Source organism: Zeugodacus cucurbitae, chromosome 6 (genome assembly GCF_028554725.1).
Source record: "Zeugodacus cucurbitae isolate PBARC_wt_2022May chromosome 6, idZeuCucr1.2, whole genome shotgun sequence".
NCBI lineage: Eukaryota > Metazoa > Arthropoda > Insecta > Diptera > Tephritidae > Zeugodacus > Zeugodacus cucurbitae.
The window spans coordinates 61,231,511-61,252,901 of NC_071671.1; the positions used below are offsets into that span (position 1 = coordinate 61,231,511).

A 21,391-nucleotide genomic window follows, 5' to 3' on the forward strand; every position below is an offset into this window, starting at 1 on the left:
CTAATAAAATAAAACTCCTTTAACTTAAGTTCTAAGAAGTGCCACGCTTCACGCTTATCAGATGCTGTGTGTTGCCCTTTTTCGTATTTGCATATGCAACATCTCTGCTGTGGGCGATGAGCCGCAACATTTGACCAAAACAATTGCTATTAGCTGCCTACGCTTTTTGGATTTTTGTATTTGCCGATTAGCATTTGTGGGTATGGACATGCAATTACGAACATTAAACAATGAGAAGATCGTCTGTAGGCTAGGATGGACATATTTAGAGCTAAGATAAGTGTGGAAGATAGGTCATGGAAAGTGAAATTTGCAGCTTCTGACACTTTTTAAAAAGCTAAGTTTATCTACAAATACAAGTTTATAGTTTATAGTCAAAGACAATTTTATGTACAGGATGGGTCATAATCAAATTAAAAAAAAAAAAAATTGAATTGAAATTAATTTAAAAGACACTTCCAACTACTTGCTTATTGCTTCTTTAACTTTATTATTTTTTTTAATAAAATTTTTAAATATGTATGTTGAAATCTATGAACTCCTTTTCATGCTGAGATACAATGGCGAATTGTTTGGTCTCGAATTTACAAAAGTATTTCGTAATTTAGTTAAAGAGATTTTGAAAGAAATACATATTTGCAGCAATTCGTTTTTACTACAGAGACCACATTCATATAAAGGGTGATTTTTTAAGAGCTTGATAACTTTTTAAAAAAAAAAAAAACGCATAAAATTTGCAAAATCTCATCGGTTCTTTATTTGAAACGTTAGATTGGTTCATGACATTTACTTTTTGAAGATAATTTCATTTAAATGTTGACCGCGGCTGCGTCTTAGGTGGTCCATTCGGAAAGTCCAATTTTGGGCAACTTTTTCGAGCATTTCGGCCGGAATAGCCCGAATTTCTTCGGAAATGTTGTCTTCCAAAGCTGGAATAGTTGCTGGCTTATTTCTGTAGACTTTAGACTTGACGTAGCCCCACAAAAAATAGTCTAAAGGCGTTAAATCGCATGATCTTGGTGGCCAACTTACGGGTCCATTTCTTGAGATGAATTGTTCTCCGAAGTTTTCCCTCAAAATGGCCATAGAATCGCGAGCTGTGTGGCATGTAGCGCCATCTTGTTGAAACCACATGTCAACCAAGTTCAGTTCTTCCATTTTTGGCAACAAAAAGTTTGTTAGCATCGAACGATAGCGATCGCCATTCACCGTAACGTTGCGTCCAACAGCATCTTTGAAAAAATACGGTCCAATGATTCCACCAGCGTACAAACCACACCAAACAGTGCATTTTTCGGGATGCATGGGCAGTTCTTGAACGGCTTCTGGTTGCTCTTCACCCCAAATGCGGCAATTTTGCTTATTTACGTAGCCATTCAACCAGAAATGAGCCTCATCGCTGAACAAAATTTGTCGATAACACATTTCGAAACCGAACACTGATTTTGGTAATAAAATTCAATGATTTGCAAGCGTTGCTCGTTAGTAAGTCTATTCATGATGAAATGTCAAAGCATACTGAGCATCTTTCTCTTTGACACCATGTCTGAAATCCCACGTGATCTGTCAAATACTAATGCATGAAAATCCTAACCTCAAAAAAATCACCCGTTATAATGATGCCGTCTGCATTCGCTTTGATGAAAATGAAAATCAGACAATTCGACTCTTCTTCTGCTGCTGCTGCTGTTGCCGCTTTTATGCAATTTGTTGTTATTGTTGTGCATTGTGTTGGCGCGAGCGCACCTTAAGGCCAAGCCTCGGCGCATAAATAATTTTCAATTAAGAACAACACACGAGCATTCGAGCAGCTCATTTGGCGTTTTCTTCGACTTATTTTCATTTTACTATTTGCTGCCGCAACTGCAGTCGGTGGCTATCGCTGAAATGCAATCGGTAGAGTAGAGCGCGCGGCGCAGAGTTGCATTTTTTTTTCGCAAAGCTTCACGTGGCCGCGCACGGTAGCGCACAGAAGAGCCGCCGCGGCGACCACAAATGTCAAGTCGGTCATGTAATGCCTGACAACACGGTGAACACCGACCGCACTACTCGATGGGTGTCTGAGTGTGTGTGCGCACTCTTGAGCTGACTTGGGCGCATGCCACAGTGCTTACAAGCGTGCATCAGCGAGTGTCGAAATGTCAATGCAGTCAAACACTGACAATGTGCCATGATGATTTCCAAGCAAATGATGCTTGTCTCTGCATGTGTGTGTGGACATGTGTTCGACTGATAAGTACATAAATATTTGTAGTTAAAGCTAACGAGCTTGTCTTCGCTGCCACTTGCCGCGACTGACTGACTGCCTTACCCACCTATTTTCCATAAGAAGCCACTTTTTTTATAGCCTTCTTTGTGCTTTTCTACTTTATTTTGCTGATTTCGGGCTTCAATTGTGTCACCAGGATGCAATGGCGCACTCATATTCAGACATACATAAGTATGTATATGCGAGTTTGTGCCACTTGCTGGCTGCCTGTGTTGAAACTCAACCGCGTAATGCACGAATTAGTTTGCATATTCCATAGCAGACACTCAGTGGCGCATCTTCAATCGGTTGCCCTTCCACCATATTTCTAACTCCTCTTCTTCTACTACTACTCACTTGTTGCACTAACGAACAGCAGAACTGCAAATAATAATCGAAAGTCACGCGGACGTTGACGAGGTCAGGCAGCCAGAGCAGCAGCGTTTCATACCTTGTTGTTGTTGTTGTTGCTGTTGTTTTTGATATGTTGCCAATGTCTTTGCGCCGCACTTTGTTGCAAATGATGATTTGGAAATTTTTTTCAAATAATTCTTTTTTCATTTATTGTTTTAGCCATAGTGGCAGTCAACTCAGCCAGCGGCAGCTGTCATTGCTGCTTGTTGGCACGTTTATTTGCTCCGTGGCAGACGGAAGTCTTTGAAGTTTCTAAAGTCTTTAATTTTCATGTCAGCAGCGGTTAGTTGTTGTATTTGTTTTTTTATTTTTATAATATGTTCATGTAACAGGTGATTTTTGTGGGCTTATCGGCTCAGAGAGATTTGGTGTGGGAAAAGAAAATAATTAATTAATCTAAGCTTGTTGTTGTATGTGTTGTTAAGATTATCAAAAATTTTATTTTCTAGTTTATTGAAAGAGTTTAACGGAGAATAGCCTTGCTGCTGAGATGAAGCACGGAGAATTATCAATGTTTTCATAAAAAAATCATAAAATTTTTTGCACGAGTGTAGATCGTGAGAAACTAAACTTCTTGCCTTGATTCTCAAAATAAATAATAAATAAATAAATCACTTATTTGCTGACCACACCAATAAAGTGGGAAAATAAATGCGTAAATCACTTCATTAAAAGCTTGTTTAAAATTTTGCGATAAATCCATAATAGTTATTGTAATTAGTATCTGTTAAAGTTGATAAGGCCTTTCAAAATGAAATCGGCGCTGCTGGAAATCACAGCAAATAATTACAAGACAAAAACCCTAAAACCAATTATGTAATTTAGCGTAATTAAATATGAATTACACTATTTAACTCCAACTTAAAGTACTCAGAGCAGCAGCAGAGGCTTTGCTGAATTTGACCCATCAAAACCCACTCGAACCAAATATATTTCAAATGTTTGTTTGTGTACACGTGGATGTGCCGCTTTAAATGACAGTAATTACAATTATCGGTGTTGTGTAGCTGTTTATTGTGGCATTTCAAGGGAACAACAACAACAACAACAACAACAATACTCTAGACAAGCGCAAATATCCAAGCTCATCTCGCATTATTTACTGTAATTTGTTAATCTCATGAAGGTTGTGCGAGGCTTATTATGCGCTCTTATCGCAGCGTAATTTGTAAACAACATAATAGCATTAAGAAGGTGCATGAAAAGGAAACAAAAGCGGCACATAATGTCAGAGATTTTGATATGACAAATAGTATTAAATTATTTTTATGAGTATAATGTATGAAGTATTATTTATAATTTATAAAAATATAAAATTTTATAAACTAGTGTTATTGTTGTGAAAATTCTGTTTCATTTGGCACCAAAATCGGTTCAGATTACAAGAGTTATGCTTGAAAGTCTGCTGGTGTTCCATCTGTGCTCCGGTGGACAGAGCATCGCAACAAACAGTTGATTTTTGCAAACTTTCAAATTGTCAATTTCTACCAGGCGACCATAAATGTGCAGCAGGTGGATGCCGGGAAAAAAATGCGTGATACATGTAGATTTGTTTATGAATACATATGAGTGTAAGTATGTAGAGCGCCGCCGCCGCGTATATATATGTATGTACATGTGGAGCAATGGATACACCATACGCACCACCATTGAACCCGATGTCAGATAAAGGAACCGGAATTTGTGTAACGAAAATGCACTGAGCGGATGTGAGGCACCGGAAACCTTTTTTTTCAACTTTTAACACGATATTGTGGAAAGGATACGGATGTACAATAAACAGATATATGCCCAACCGGAAGTTATGGTATGTATCCACTACTTCCGTCACATCCATATCCACATCCTTTATACAACTTCCCTTTCGTGAATTTTATATCCGGTTAAAAATGGTAAAAAGTTTATTTCCGGTCGCGGTGACTTCATATCCTTTTAGGTCATTTCCGTTCCACAGACTGTATCCGTTGCTCCACATGTATATACATACATATACCCGACGGCGTGTATATACCCCGCTGCTCTGCTCACCGCAGGTCTTGTTATGGACCACTACAGAAGACTTTTCATGGTCATAACTACGGCACATCTCAACCGATTTAGATGGTTTTGGTGCCAAATAATAGGGAATTTCAACAGCGATAGCATAGATTCCTTCATTTGTATGGAGAAAAAAATATAATGTTGTTTCCCTTTAAACATTTTAGGAAGCTTTACAACATCTTTTGGAACAAAGTAGCTTTTCTATATGTTTAATTATAAATTTTGTTCAATGTTATTGAATTTAATTTTTTTAATATAAAACTTGTATTTAGTTTTTATTATTACCATTTTTGCTTTTTATTTTTTATTAATTTTGGAAACAACAAAAATAGTCACGCCTTTAAATAGTCATCAATACCCATCTTCCACGCTGCTGTCAACACCAAAATTATAAGAAATCTTTCAGTAGCCACAGAATACCAAAAGCAAACATAAATTACATAAACAAAACACCAAAAAAAGCAGAGATCAACAATAGTCACAGTCACCCTTGACCTAGTGCACCAAAGCAGCTAAAAAAAATAGATAAATTGAATGAAAAAAGGCAAGAAGACAAGAAGACACACAGAATCAACCATCGAAATTCAAATTGAAGACACAAAAAGACGACAGAAGAGGTCTCCCTTATTTGTCATAATTAATAGCTACCCGTGTTTTTTTTTCGAAGATTTGATTTTACTGCTATGGATAAAGACCGCGGCTGCGGCGGCAGCGTCGTCAGCTGCGCAGTCATAAAATATGTAATTTTATTATAAGATGAGTGTGTGTGCTGATATCTAATTGCAATAATACGTATGTGTCTGTGCTTATAATGCATCTGAGCTGTGCTTGTGTGTCTGTTTGTATTGAGTAATTTCAGCGTTTAAATATCCATCATTAGCCATAAACTATACTCGACACCTCACCATAACACACAAACACACAATCAAACATCTGAAATAGAAACACAAGCGATTGCAACACTCAGCAATCGGCACTCGACTGTCTTATCAACGATCGCAATGCGCCGGTCGCGCGGTCTGCGGCACTGGACCACCGCTGAGCAGACACTGTTCAGTCCAATGGAACTGCATCGCCGCTAATTCATCTCTTTTTGTGTGTCGATTGATGGGCCACGTCCATCAGTCGGTCACATCGGGCTTAGAAAAAACCGCATTGGGACAACAACAAAAACAACAACCACAGATTGTATTTAGTTGAAACAACAGGTATTCATTGAACACGAGCAGCTCAGTGACAAATTGTAGCCTCGCACAAGGGTTTTATATTACATTTGTAATTTCAGTTTTTTGTTTGATAGCTTTTTTTGTTTGCGTTTGTTGTTTTTTTATTTAGCTTATGAATACTAATATGAACTTTGCATAGATAACTGGTCATTGCAATAAATGCATTCCCCTTGAGAATTATTAAAAAATCTATGAAGGCCCTTATCTTTAAGTAATACCTAATAGCGTGTTTAGGCAGGAGCTAATTAATCAACTAACCAGCCTCTGCTCGATTAAAACGCTTATTAAAATCGGTTTACCATATAAAATAAAATCTACATTTAATTCTAATTGAATTTTAATCGACTTGAAAATGAAATGCAGCTCTGCGATAATAGCGTACGATATACGTTGTTTGTCTGCGATTAAAAATATTAATCAGCTGTTGAAACTTACCAACTTCTTATGAAAAACAAAAGCAAAAATGTATAACAGCTGATCGGTTATCGAGTTGCCAGAAGTGTAAAAGGCAAAGAAAGGTTTCTCAGGTGCTAAATAAATGAATTCATGGGATCTACAAATGCTCAATGATGCGAAAAATGTCTCATATTCACATATTATGTATCTAGCATGGTTAGGAGAATATTGATATTAAGTATTAAAGAACCCTTTAAGTATGGAATTATGTATAAAACTATACAATATTTTTCGAGATCGTATAGGAATAATTTTGGAACTAATATTTTTTGGGAATAGTAACTCGCTACATATTTAAACAATTTAAGATTAATTGATAAGGAAAACATTCAGCGATTGAATTTCATTCTGTCTCTTGTACTACGCACTCTCTTCTTCTCTGTGGACATTAATGTAGGCACATACCTCATTATTTTTTAACCCTATATGTTTTTGTCATTTTCTTTATGTGGTAATTTTCATTAATTATATTATTTAAAATCCATTACATCTTCATTACAATTAAATACCTCAAAGAAGTTGCTCTTTGAGGGAAACCAATACCATAAATAAATGGCAAAGTAATTATGAAACTCAATGTGTAATCAGGTATGTACTGCTGTATGTAATAATTCAATGTAAAAGACATGTAAAAGTAAATATGCTGCTTAATGACAAGGATGATATTTAAATACCGCATTTCCGCCCGCTAAATTTAAACCAAAAGAAATAATTCATGTGCCTATCAACGACATAAAAAGTATATGAAGATTTACTCAACATACATAAGCACTAAAAAAAATTAACAACAACAAAACAATATAACATACAGGCCGTAGTGGGATAATTGAGGTATCTACTCGCAGAAGTATGTATTTATTTATCTTAGAAAGAGCTGGCTCAAGAGTTTAATTCTTAATGGAAACAGCTCATTATATGAAATACTGTGTTACAGAACTTTTTTTAGAAAATTTCCATATAACTTCTGGTATAAATATGTGAAATGTCGTATGTCCATGTCGATCGTATGCCGGCTTCGCGTTATAAATACATATATTTAATATTTGGATAGAAAATATTTTCAAATGAAAGCTGAATTTTCGTAAAAAGCTTACATTTTTTTTTTAATTTTACGTTGGGAAATTATAGAAAAATAAGTCGAAAAATCTGAGAATATCAAAAAATATTTGAAATTTTTAAAAATCTTTCAACGATTTCGTAGCTTACTATAGCAAACAAATACAAATAGTATATATATATATAAGTTTAAATAATTGAAATGTTTCACTTACGTGACTAAACCACAATTTCACTTACTTAAGAATTTAAGTTTTTTAAGCAAACATATGCTTGAAAGCCTTAGCAAATGTCATAAATATTTATGAAAAAGTAGAAACACAAATATATACATACATTTCGGTTTCCATGGAATTGTCCCAAATATATGCACACGTGTATAATTGCCTACATGTGTATACTTGTATATTTATAACTACATATGTACATAAACACATATCTGTATAAGTGCCTGTGTATTTAGTTGTTCAAGTTATTTGCATTGACGTCAACTTCTGTCAAGACTGCCATGACTCGTTTAGTGGGTATTATGAAATCGAAACCGAAAAACCAGTTCACTTACTAATTTTATTTATGTTTTTGCTGTTATTTTTGTTTTTATTTCAAATAAAAGTGTATATATTTGTTTGAAGTGAGTAAAACATGAAAAGGAAACAACAGCATATGTGTGGTACATAAATGAGTTGTTGTAGGCCTAAAAGCAGTATGCGAATAATTTATATAAATAGTAGTTAAAGCATATGTAAACATGTATTTATTGTATATGCAAGTGACTTATATAAAAATGTTGGTTTAAACAACACAAAAAAAAATTAAAAAAAAAAAATATTAAATTTGATTTGGTTAAAGCTTTTCTCTAGGGTGAGCTTTATAAATTTATGATTTATTTTTTTATTTTTTATATACTAATATATGCATATAGTAGTATATAATATATCAAGTTACAGTTGTATAGACTTATAAAGACCACACAAGTGACTTGTAATATTATGCACTTTGCTTACGAACATACATATAACTTCTCACATATTTTTATGCACCATTTTGTTAATGCGTACGAAAGCTCAGTAGCCATACAAGCGTTTCTACTTTCAATCCCAAAATAGTTAAATATTTTATTTGAACTTATAATTAATTTATATCAGTAATCTAGATATTAGTAACACAATTTAAACCGAGTTTATATACTTGTGAATTCTAAATTTCCCAGCCATAATTTTTTAATATTGAGCAATCGTACCCTAATAACTAAAAGCTTTTAGGTGCGTCTGTCAGCTTCTTCTTATTCTTTAATTTTGCTTATTAAGTTAGTGAAATCCGGTCACATTAGCATAACATACCAGTTTGCTTATGAGTTATCTAATAATATAATTATCGAAAAATATAAATAAGTATCAATTTACTAGAATTTGAGCATGTTTGTGGTTGAAAAGCTTTTGTGGTATTATTGGAAGTAAATATTCGTTTCAAAAATTATAAACTTCTAGAAGAATTAGAAAGAAATATGCAAAATTAACTGAGAATAACAGAATGGGTGCTGAATACATACAAAACACATTTCTCACATAATAAAAAATTAAAAATAAAAATTAAAAAATAAAATTTAAATTTAATATTAAATTAAAAATTAAATTTATTTCTAAAATTTTAAGAATTTTTTTTCAATTTTTTTTTAAGAAGTGTATTTATGCAAATCAACTATTTTTATTTACACAGCCAGCTAATGATTTTCTCCCTATATTGTCTCATATATATGTATTGCTACACTTACCGCATGCCATCGAAGCCGTCATCCGAACCATTTATGGTGAGCACTGGTGCGCGTGCATATGCTTTCGCTACGCGTCGATTGCGTTCGAAAACAATCACTTTAGCCCAAATCTCATCGTCGATTTGTGTCCATTTGTCTAAAACTTCTTGTATGTGCTCCTGAAATAAAGGAAAAATAGTACAAATTAGCAAAAGAGCAAAATTTGCGGCTATCAGAAAATGGTAGAGTAATAAAGTACTGAAACAAAAGACTTAAGCAACGAACTCGTTGCCAAATTAATGACACTTTTCATCAATAAACAAAAATACTTAATGTTTCTACACGCCAACCACTTGCTGTTTTATCTAGCGCTTTCAATCTCACTACTACAAAATTCGCACTTTCCTTTTCCAGCGCTCGCTTTTGTCAACAAAAATGCAGCCAAGTTGTGGAAACAATGATAAATTGCAACACCCGTGTGCAGCTGGTTTGCATAAATGCACACATGCATACTACGATACATACAAACATAGAAAAACATTAGATACAACAAACACAAAAATATGCAAAGCGCTGCAAAAAGCCGCTCCTAATGCTGGCTTATTGCGCTTGCAGTGCTTTACTGTTGCCATAATAGCTGTTGTTGTTGTTGCTATTGTTGCAGTGAACGGCCTTGTGTGCAATTTAACTTTTACTCTCAGTGCAACAACAATAACTACAACAACAACAACATTTTGCTAATCTAAAATATATCACAACAGCGTAACAACAACCACAAGCGCAATCTTTGCAGCCGCCTGCTGTCGTCGCCGCCTGCACTCGTTTGGCATTTTGTATATATTTTTCATATTTTTTCTGCTGCTTTGATTTCTTGGCTGGTTTTCACTAGTTTTTTCGTTGTTACATTGCCAGCTGATAAATGCTCCAGCTCTTGGCGCACATTTGCATGGCTAAGCTGAGTTTGGGCCTACAGCTGCTTGCAATATTATTATTGTTGTAGTTGTTCTTTCACTTTTTTCAATTTGAGTAATTTTTTTTACGACTTTTGGCCGCAATAGACCAAAGTTTGCGGCTTCCATAAGGCACCATAATCAATATGCTAGTAGTTATAACAGTTTATACATATATTTTGAGTACAACAACAAGCAAAATTTTAGCATTTTCGCTTACTTCATGCTCAGCTGCACTCATTTCATTTAATTTCATTGCTTTCCTTGCCTACATTTCTCCACTTGCCATTATTTGCTGTGCTTAAGGGTATTTTCGAAAGATTTTGACTTAGTTTATGGCACACCTATTGCGTGGCATTTATCTGTTTGTGGGTTAAAGGCAGTTTTCACCTTTCGTTTCAAAATATGATAAATTTCTATCTGATTTCTTTTATTTCGTTGGTTTTTGTGATTTTCTCTAGTTGTACTGTATTAACATTAGACTTAAGCAACGAACTTCAATGAAGTTTTTCATTTAAAAATTACGCCAGGTGGCGCTGCAGTGCTGGTTTTGCAATTTTTGCGATTTGTCAACGAAGAATAATATTTTTTTAATGGATTTGAGGCTGGGTTATACATTATTTATGCTTATTTTATTTTAAATGCTATCAAATAAATAATGTCTAATCAATGAAGCAAAACTGCAAAAATAAATTTAGCAATTTGTAGAAATTAAAAATGAAGTTCTTCTCTTCACCATTGCATAAAATCTCAGATTCTATTATATTAATGATTTATAGTTCAATTTTGGTTTAGGTGTCTCTTCGTGCAGCTTTTTGATCTCCGTTAAATATTAACACCTAAAATGAGTCATAAGTCATGCTTTTATAAAACCTTCAATATCAGAGAAGATTTGTTACTTTGAATTGCACCTAAGTTGGTAAGTGAACTGGTGTAAACCAATCAATAGAAAAGAGACAATACCAACAAGTACTGCTCCCCTAAATCTTTAAACAAAATAAAGCAAAACAATTCGAAAACACAAAATTTAAGCTTATTTCATATTTCCAATAAGAAAAACAAAATTTGTGGTATTTATGCCGTCGATGACTTGCCGCACAGCTTCACACAAACTTTACTAACCTCTGCTTGGCTTTAGTTCTGCTTTTCTGCAAGATGCCAAGATGCCGCAGTGAGCATATCTAAGCAAGCGATTTGCTTGGGTGCAGCAAGTGCACGATTTTGAGCAGCGCGCCCAGAAAGGCAACTAAACTATGGAGACGCATTTTTTTGGTGGAATTTAAGAATTTTTTTTTAATTTAATTAATTTTTATGAAAAATATTATTTTTAGTAGAATTAATTTTAATTATTATAGATATTCCATCAATACACTTAAGGGGTTACATGGGATTTGTCAGGTTAGAAATGGCCTATGTTCAATTTTTTTTTTCTATATAAAAAAATATGTATTTAGTTCAAACTTTTTTTGTCTTATAGATACATATTTAAAGAATAATTTCACACCTTCCAAAGGCTGATCACCGAAACTATTATTCAGTTCGAAAATTTAGGATAATATTCTTGAGATGTTGTAGAAATTAATAAGCCAAAAAAGCAAAAAATCGATTTTTTGAACACACGAAACCCATGTAACCCCTTAACGTAAGTTTCTTATATTTTTATGCTCTTTGGTTTTCAATTTAGTCCCTCTCTAAGTTGTTAAAATTGTTTAGTTCAAATTTCAAAATGTTGCACCAAATGAACGTCTTCTAGTACTGTCTAAATTGTGCACGTGAGTTAGTAGTTTACTAACCTTATCACTATTTGCTATGCTCGTAGTCACTCTATGAAACTCTGAAATTATTCTCTTCAATCTACCATCATCTATGCTTCAACGCCACTGTACTCAAAGTCATAAATAAGTTCTTACTGGCCTCGCAACCTTTTGTAGTTATTCTGATACATATATGTATACTGTATACTAATGTATGTAAAGCGATAAAAATGCAAATAAATCAAGTGACTAAACTTGTTAACCTTTTCATTAAATTTTGTATCAAATTATATAAAAACACAGTATAAGCATACATCAGTGAGTGTGTGAGTGTCTGTGAATACAAATATATATGTGTATGTAGAAAATACATACATATGCATATATCAGACATTCTTGTCAGTTGAGCAGTGTGCTTTTCAAATTGGGTATTTTTTTCTACAAATGTTTTCAGTTTTTTATAAAATTATTTTTTTCTTTAGTGTTTCTAAATATTATTTTACTATTTGCCTATAAAACAAAAGACATAAAGACCTAAAGACTCGGCTTCAATTTCATTTTCATTTGAAGAAGTTGAGAAAAAAACACACTTCCAACTCAAGACAAATGAACAAGTGTTTGTTATTAGTGTTGTTGTTCATGTTTTTAGTGTGTGTTTGCATACGAGCAACAAATACAAGAGTAACATCAATGGCATTAAAACAATAATCTCGCTATCTGCCACTACATTTTTTTATTTTTGTTGTTGCTTTTGTTTTTTTTTTTTTTAATTTTTGTTGTTATTTTTATTTTTTATTTTTTATTTTATGTACAACGCTCAGCTTATACGCTAGCGAAACTTGAAATCGAAAACAAAACCACTTTTGATTTTTATGAACTGAAGATGAGCCAGCCATCCGCAGCAGCGCGATGCTCTCAGTCTGGCTAAGACAAGTCAAATCAAGTCGCGCTGCCAAGCCAAGCTTCTCGCCGTTGCGCTACAAGCTGCAGCCGCCTTCCAAGCGCCTTCTATGGAAATATGCCGTTTTTCTTGTTTCTTGTACATATTTGTTGCTGTTGCTGCTGTTGTTGTTGTTGTTTGTAACATTTACTACATTTTGCTTGTAGTTGCTCTCTAGTAGTTCGCTGTTGTTCTGATTATATTGTTGTTGTTTTCATTGTAGAAGCAACGGCAGGTTTCTGCTCGTTTTCATTTTCATTTGGCCTCTCAGATGTTTGTTGTTGTTGTTGATCTTTTTGGCTTGTCGCTTTACAACAGTAAAACTTGTACTATAAATTGTAGATGTGTGTGTGTGTTTATGTTGTCGCTTCTTTGTTGTTTTTGTTGTCGCAACGCTTTAGCTGTTGTTGCTGCCGCTTCTTCTGCTCTGGCTGCGGCTCTACCTCTACTTGCCGTGCTGTAGGCCTGTTTAGTGCTCGCATTAAAAAATTTTCGATTTCGTTTTTCATGTTTTCTGCTTGAACGCTTGAACCTGTTGACCTTCTTTTCCAGCGCACACAATGTGTGTTTTCATATTTTTTCGGTTTGTAATTTTTAGCGGCGTTTACTTGCCCCTTCACGAACGCCTTAACCGCACTTCCGTTGCCCTCAACAACGGTCTCTGCTCGTGTGTGTGTGTGCTTCTTCTCTAGTAACTACGTGTTTATTAAGTATTTATTATTATTGTTGTTCTTGTTGTTGTGCTGTTTTTTATGCGTTCTTTGTCTGGCGGCGCATTTGCTTTTAATGTAGAAAATTAAATTGCTGTCGAGCGGCTCCATCAATGACATTTACCATTATGTTGCATTGATGTTGTTATTAACACCGTTTTGATTTTTTCCACTTCTGTTATTGTTGTTTTTCAAAAAAAAAAAAAACATTTTTTTGTTGCAAATTCTAATTTTTAGCCAAAGTTAATTTCATGCCATTTTGACTCTGGCTCATCGCTCAAGGTGCCATGTTGGTATTACTTGCAATTGCGAATGTTGTTTCTTTAATTATTGTTGTAATTTGCGTTTTAATTTGAATTCTTCTGAACTTTTACATGTCTAAATCGTTAATATGCAGAATGCTTATTTTTAAGAATGACATAATTGGCATGAATAACACCAAGACCTCCGTAGTGTTGATTGAAACCAGCAGTATAAAGTATTGAGTTCAAAGAATGCGATTTTTTTTAAAGAAAAAGTTAAATACATAATTAGAACAGAGTATTGTCCAAATGGTTAGAATTCTAACCTCCTCTTTCTCTCTCTCTCTCTCTCTCTCTTTTTCTGTCCCTCTCTACTTCGCTTTCACTCTCTATTTTTATCTGCAAAACTATGCACATATCACCGCATCATGACCGTTGCTTAATAAGCTTCTAATAAAAAGCTTAAAAAGCTTCGTTGAACAAACTGTAAGCTTTCTAGCTCGTCTTGTTTTTCGAAGCCACTTGAGTATGACTTATACAAAATTATTGTTAATAACATTACCAATTTCTGCAACACTTGAAAGCTTTCAAAAAGCTATAAATTTTCCACTAATTTACTTTTTTGTGGTGCTTAGAGTGCTCTATAACTTTTATAAACAACTATTGTATATCATAATAAATTTATGCATACATCCTTGCACGCCTAAGAAAAAGCTTCGTCAAAAAGCTTAAAAGCTCTTTAGTAAAACACTCCTTCTATGTTATACTTGAAACATGTCTTAGGTGGTATTGCTAGAATGAATTATATAGAGTTTAAAATGCCTTGAAAGCTTGTATATAAAAAAAGCTTTGGTTTACTTCCTGGACTATTGCTTCATTTTCTTATTTTTAGGTTATAAAATATTTATATAATTATAATTCATTTATTAATTTATTCAACTCAGATATTTTTCAAAAAGCTTCTTAAAAGCTCCGCTGGAAATTGAAGAGCTTTTATGACTATAAAATATATTCGTGTCTAATCACATATCGCACAAATTACAATTTCATAGTATACTTAACCAGCCTCTGTACTCCCAAGCTTATACTGTCTTGCTCTTTATACTCTTGTAAACTCGCTTGATTTATCCAAAAAGCTAAAGCAATTGCTTGTTGTTATGCAAATACATTTAGCTATTGTATTATATACACTCGCTCCTACTAACCCAACTCTGACTTGACTGCATGCTAAATTTAGTATAAGTAGATGCATAACGGTAAAATCTAGGTAATTTCATTTAACCCAATGTGTGTGAGTACTGTGTGTGTTTGCGGCGTGCAAATGAGTGCCAGTTACCAACACAACAAGTTTTACAAACAAGTTCCTGCTACAAATCGAGTATCAAAGGGAGAGGAGTGATGGCGGGTGTCTGTCTAACTTGACGGCGAAATAAAAGGAGCATTTAGTGAAACAGAAATCACAGCGGAGTGGCTAAAAATGCAACAAGAATGTCAACTCATTAGAAGCGTGAAACGGTGAAAACGTGTTTAAATTTGTATTTTTTTTTGTTTTTGAAGTCTTTGTTTCAACAAAAATAGCATAAAGCGAGTTGAGGGAATGAGTTGCAGTGTTTGCGCTGTAAAAAAATGCAGACAGTCTATAGAAAAAAAGTAAAAGTAAGAATTTAATACTCGCATTATAATAATGAAAAGGGAGAGTTTGGTTTGTGATTCTTATAAATGGCACTTAAGCTTATTAAATTTTATTGGTTTTGTCTCACAGTCGCTTAAGCATACATTATATCTATATGATATATATTTATGCGGTTACTAAGTGCATATCGTTGTTACGACCTTGCAAGGTGACTATCCGGTTTGACCTTTATTGAATACGTTAATTTTGAACAAGTAAGGGAAATTGTATTTAAAAGTCAAACTTATGTCACTGAAGAGTTAGCATAAGGAGACTTGGAGACTTATTTGGGTTGAGTCAACAATACCCTTGAATATTCAATTACCTTATGAGGATGATTTGTCTCCCTGCCCTTTTCTTTTTTCTGGAACTTTAATTTATGACGAGAGAAATGATTGGATCGATTAAGCTAAATAAGGAATTAGGGGACCTAAACCTAATTAAGCCGAAGCTTATTCAGATTATATTAACAATCGATTTTTTGTCATGAAAATCCTTTTTGTAATTATTTTGTTTTTGTCACTGAAGAGTTAGCAGGGTTAGGGTCTTAACAACTTTTTTGGGTTGAGGCAACAAGCAAAAGACAATAGTGCGAAGACAGACAGTAAGTATCCTTGAATGTTCAGTTGCCTTATTAGGAAGATTTGGCTTCCTATGGTTTTTTCTATTTCTATTCCTAGAACTTTCATTTGTGCCAAGAGAAGTGATAGAATAGATTAAGCTAATTAAAGAATTAGGAGACCTAAGCTTATAAAGATAATATCAAAACCGGTTTTTTGTCATTAAATATTTTTTTTTGTAATTTGAAGAAGTCAACCAAGCAAGTTTTTATATTTAATAACAAAAAAATGGTTAAAGTGGATTTATTGGATTTTTTTATAGATGACGTCATATTTGTGGGTACTGCTTATCGCTGAACGCCAAATTTACCAATAAACTCGAGTTTAATGCACATATTAGGTCTACAAATTTGCTTCCGCCGTTTTCCAATAGATGTCTCTAGGGTCAAGCACTGGTCGATTAAATTGATTAAACCGTTTTATATCGATCTTGGACATTTGTGTCAACATTAACCCAACAAAAATTTTTAGAGATCTGTTTGCATCCCAAACTTATTCTCAACTGAAAAAATGTCACTTTTTGAGCCGAATTCTCGACATTTGCGGGAATTTTGCTTTTCTTTTTTAATTTCAAGAAAAGTGCGGCTGAGGCTCATCGAAATTTGTAACCATTTTTATACAAAAAAACTTAAATTTACTATAAAAAACGGCGGAAGCAAAGTTGTAGACCTAATATATATAGATATTTCAATTTTCTTGTGTGGAGTCTTTATTCTATTGAATTCCCTTTCGTATAACTAGAATAAAATTTTTACTTTGTTACATAGTATTCCGTTATTGTTTATGTCTTTATGTCTATTAGAAGCATATTCAAAAATCATCTTTTTTGGAAATAAAATTTGTTGATTAATTGAACATTCATTACCCGAAGCCAAATAATTTATGATCATTTATCCGAAAATATTTAATGTACAATTAATGCAGTCGTGCTAACGGTGAAGTAATCAAAAAAAAATAATCTTTTTTGTTATCAAATCAGCATTCTTTAAAACCTGATGCGGCACCTGTTGGTGTCTCGAACACACACATATACACACAGAGAGACTGGTTACAAAAGCTCCAAAGCTATGCAATAATTATATAAAATAATGTCGAGAGTGTGTATGTGTGGCATGCAGTTAAGTATATACTCAGTAAATATATATATATATATATGCGGGTATCGAAAAATTAAGCTAACGACTTTTCGATCGAATGCTGTATTACAGAGCCGGCATTAACGTCAAATTAAATTCAATTAATTACAAATATTTATTAAATTGTCTTTATTTTTTATTTTAACTTTTTTTGCAATTTTGAATAAAAAAAATATAACACGATGCCGCTCAAAGCCGCTTAATTGACATCATTCACGAGTTGAACGCACAGGCCGTAAGTATATACTTACATATGTAATGTACAGTTATACATGCACGTTTGCATAAATTAACTGAATTTAATATTTATTTATTATTGCGACACGAGTCTTCAATCACATCACAGCTGCAACTACAGTCAGCATCCGTTGACTGACACTTTGTAACGTACCGCTGTACCGTTAGTTGCATACACATATGTGTGTGGCACGCTTATTGTACGTGCATACATAAAACGGTATTGCACTCAACTGCCAGATTTTCTCACAATTAACACATCAATTTTTTATAGTCGCTTTTATTGCAACAGCATTTAACGCAGACGTAGATGTTTGCCGCTCGTGTCAGCTGAGAGCGTGCGCGAATGTTGAAATGTTGCTAAGTGCAACAACCGCTCGGAAATTCGCTGTGGCATGTGCAACTCACTCACTCAAATGCCATGTGTTTCGCATGTGCTGTTTGTATGTGTGTATGTGCACGCACTTTCAATGTGAGTTGGGGCAGAGGTTGTTGCGACGATTATCATTTCAAGTCACAGCGCAAATATTTAACGGTTCATTGATATCGTGTATTAAATATACGAATATATAAAGGTGAATGTTGTGAAATTTGTTTTTAAGTAATTTCATAAATTATTCAATTCATGTGGTAAAATAAAACCAAAAATCGCATGATGGTCCACAGAAGAGTTTGATTATCTATTGAAGACTCAGAAAATAGTTGAAGAAGTGATCAATAGATATAAAATCGGAAATGCCTATTATGGACAGTGGAGAATAAGCGCAAATGTTGAAATTAATCTCTCTTCCTGCTGATTCCTATACTTTTTATAAAGAAATATCTTGTATAAGTTCAGATCGATCGATTTTTACAACATTGGTAAAGGCCGTGCAGCAAGAGAGACCAAGTCATGATAACGAAAACTAATTCGCCAGCAGACTCCACGATAATTGTAACAGTCTCAATTTCTCAGTTTCTCAATTCCAAAGAGAGAGTCAGAGAGAGAGATAGAGCGAGAGTTCGGGAGATCGATAAAGAAAGAAGATGGAGACGAAAAGTTAGAAAGAGAGAAATGGTGTGAGAGAGACATATAGATAGATAGATAGAGATAGAGAACATTTGAGAGGGAGATAAAGAGAGAACGAGAAGAATAGATGAATAGAAAAGTAGATGAAGTTAGAAAAATTTCAAAGGAAAGATCCATATAAATCCTTAGTATATGAACTTAAGAAGCTTATTATAAAAAAAATGTGAAAATGCATTAATTTTAAACTGAGGGACTGAACATTTTTAAAGGACGCTGTGGTGAAGAAGATGGGAAAAGAAAAATAAAGACTTGAGTACTGTTTGTGAGCATATCCTGCCAAAAATATATACTCGTATTATTAGATTTAGTGACTTCGATGGATCAGAAATTTATGATTCTCGAGTTTTGGGTTTCACTCATGTAATATTAGCCACATTAGCTTAATATTACAACTAATTTTTGTAGTCACGAATTTAGAGTTTTTCTCCTGCCTCTTCTTCTTAGCAAAAAACTTCATTTCAGTTCCACCGGTGGTGTAATATGAGTTTAGCGCAAAAGTACCAAACAAACCAGATGTGCTAAACACGCATTGACGTTGCCACCAAATGCACATTTGGCTTTTCAAATTTCAATAATCGTGCCACAGAAATTGATGCTCTTTGACTAAGGCAAATAATTTGACATTTTCTTGGAGTTGAAGGGAGTGGCGATAAGCATTTGCGGTTTTTGGTTTATTTTTCAAATTAAGCTGAAGTCAGTACCAAATATAGTATAACGTGATAGTAGCTGAGAAGAAACTGAAATTTATTACACCTTTTTCCTTGTTTAGCAATTTTTTGTGTTAAATTTTTTTTTGGTAATTTTTGTAACACGATTTCCTATATTTTCAAACATTTCGCGCTGCAACCGACGCATTTGTTTGCGAGAATCGCTTACTTGCATGTTCGCACAAAACCACAACTAATATGGCAATTAGCGATATAACGGCAATTATGTTGCACACTACTATATTATTTATACATAAAGTATATATATATTTACAATCGGTTGTGGCAAGTGTTGCAACTTTCGCTGACTGCTGCTTGCAACACTTTTGCTCTCACAAAGCGGCTTGGCGTATATACATGTGTGTGTGTGTGAGTAACTAACGTTAGGTGCTTTTAGTTTGACGACTACAAATCGGAAAATAACGACAACAACAACGCCAACAATAATAGCAACGGCTATTAAAACCATTTACGCCACATTAGTTTCTAATTCCACGCGCTAAATCAGCTGCAGCCGTCACTAAAACAGACGCGTTCACTTGTTTTCCACCACAGTGGAAATTGTTGCTACGGGAGTTGTTGTTACTCTTGCGGCTTCCGCGTTTTCCATAGCAATTGCGTTTCTATATCCATATGGCTTGCATACAGTGCAGCAAATTGAATTTATTGTTGTCAAATAGTCCAAATAGCATCTTGAATGATTGAATTAAAGTTTAATTTTTTTGTTAATAAATAATAAATGTGTTCAAAAAATAACGGGAATTTTTTCGTTTTTTGAAAAAATATTTTTTTTTTTTTATTTAATGTTGTCGCCATTCGTTATTATGTAGTTGAGCCAGCGCAATTGGAAATTTATTATTTTTATGATAATTGGAAATTTTATAATTCCCGTTATTTTTTGAACAAACCTCGTTTAGCCTATAGATGGCTTTAACTTGAAACTTCCCATCAGTACAAATACAACAATTCACTTTTCATGGCATCGCCTCTAATTTGATATACTAAACGTTGCAGCGGCATTATGTCACCCGATTTGCATTTGCGACACACGAAGCATGAGCACGAGTGCAACGATTTGTTTTTCTCCAACATTTTTTCCCTCCACAAAATATTTCATTTCCACAGAGCCTATTGCTGCTCGTAAGTGTCTATTTTACAACTTTTCCAGTCTTCAGTCTTCGCTTTCTCAGCGCTGTCCTGCCCCTACAATTGTATTTATAAACATATGTAGGTTTCTAAACCTGCCTGGCTTTATTTGGCTTTTCTCACTTCTTTCTTTCTTTGTTGGCGACTTCGTTAACTTCCTTTTCTTATTGTCGTCGATTTTCCACAGCCATTGCGGCACCAAGTTGAGGTACTATAACTTGTATACAGATATATATGTATATAAAGCTTTGTTTAACAGTTATTTGCATATGTATTGTTGTTGGTATTTTTGCGCCAGCCGACTGCTTGATTTTCTATTTCTCTTCGCTTTATTACATTTTGCATTTGCAATAGTTTTAGTTACTTTTTGTTTTTGTTTTTTATAGCATTGTTGTTGTTGCTCTGTATTATTCCTTTGTTTTGCTAACCCTTTTTGTTCCCATCGTAAACTGTTGCGCCTGAGAACTGTGCCTTAGTTTGTCTGGAAAATCTGCAGGCCTCCAGCTGTTGTCTGTTGTCTGCCGCGCATATTTTACTTGGCTGTTACGTCTTCTATTGTTATTATTGTTGTTGTTGCTTTAGTTTTATTGTTCGCTATTTGTTGGAAAGCGCTGCCATTTAGCATCAGCGCCCAGCAACTGTTGATTGAGTAATTTCGCTGCGCTGCGGCCGTTGACGTTGCTTACAGCTTACTTTATTGTTGTTGTTGTTGTTTTTTCTTTTGTTTTGGTCTTTGATTTCTATTATTATTGTTCCTTACAGCAAAGTATTAGTTTCGGTTTCCATGTTTCCCTTAGCGGCTTTTAAGCTGCACTTTTGTGTATTTTCCTCAACTTTTTCCCACTTAAACCACCGAAATGTTTGTTTTTGTTGGTTTTCGTTTACTATTATTTCTTTAAAATTTTTTTCGTGTATTACGTTAGTGAAGAAACTAGAAATTTTTTTTTTTTTTTTATATTATAAAAAGTGAATTAGTTGTGTGTGAAAACATAAATTTGTCAAGCTTTTATAGTCACAC

General features: G+C 34.0%; 2 protein-coding genes across 4 annotated transcripts in view; one reads left to right on the top strand and one right to left on the bottom strand.

Annotated features, from left to right (window-relative positions):
* Window positions 1-21,391, top strand: part of LOC105218825 (TBC1 domain family member 31) — a 192,105-nt gene that overhangs the window by 149,930 nt on the left and 20,784 nt on the right. The window lies entirely within an intron of this gene.
* LOC105219827 (uncharacterized) overlaps window positions 1-21,391 on the bottom strand; it is a 110,723-nt gene that overhangs the window by 31,276 nt on the left and 58,056 nt on the right. For all 3 annotated transcript variants that reach the window (XM_054234144.1, XM_054234143.1, XM_054234142.1), the window contains one exon: window positions 9,212-9,369. In XM_054234144.1, the coding sequence (XP_054090119.1) occupies window positions 9,212-9,369 (158 nt within the window). The remainder of the gene's footprint in view (window positions 1-9,211; window positions 9,370-21,391) is intronic.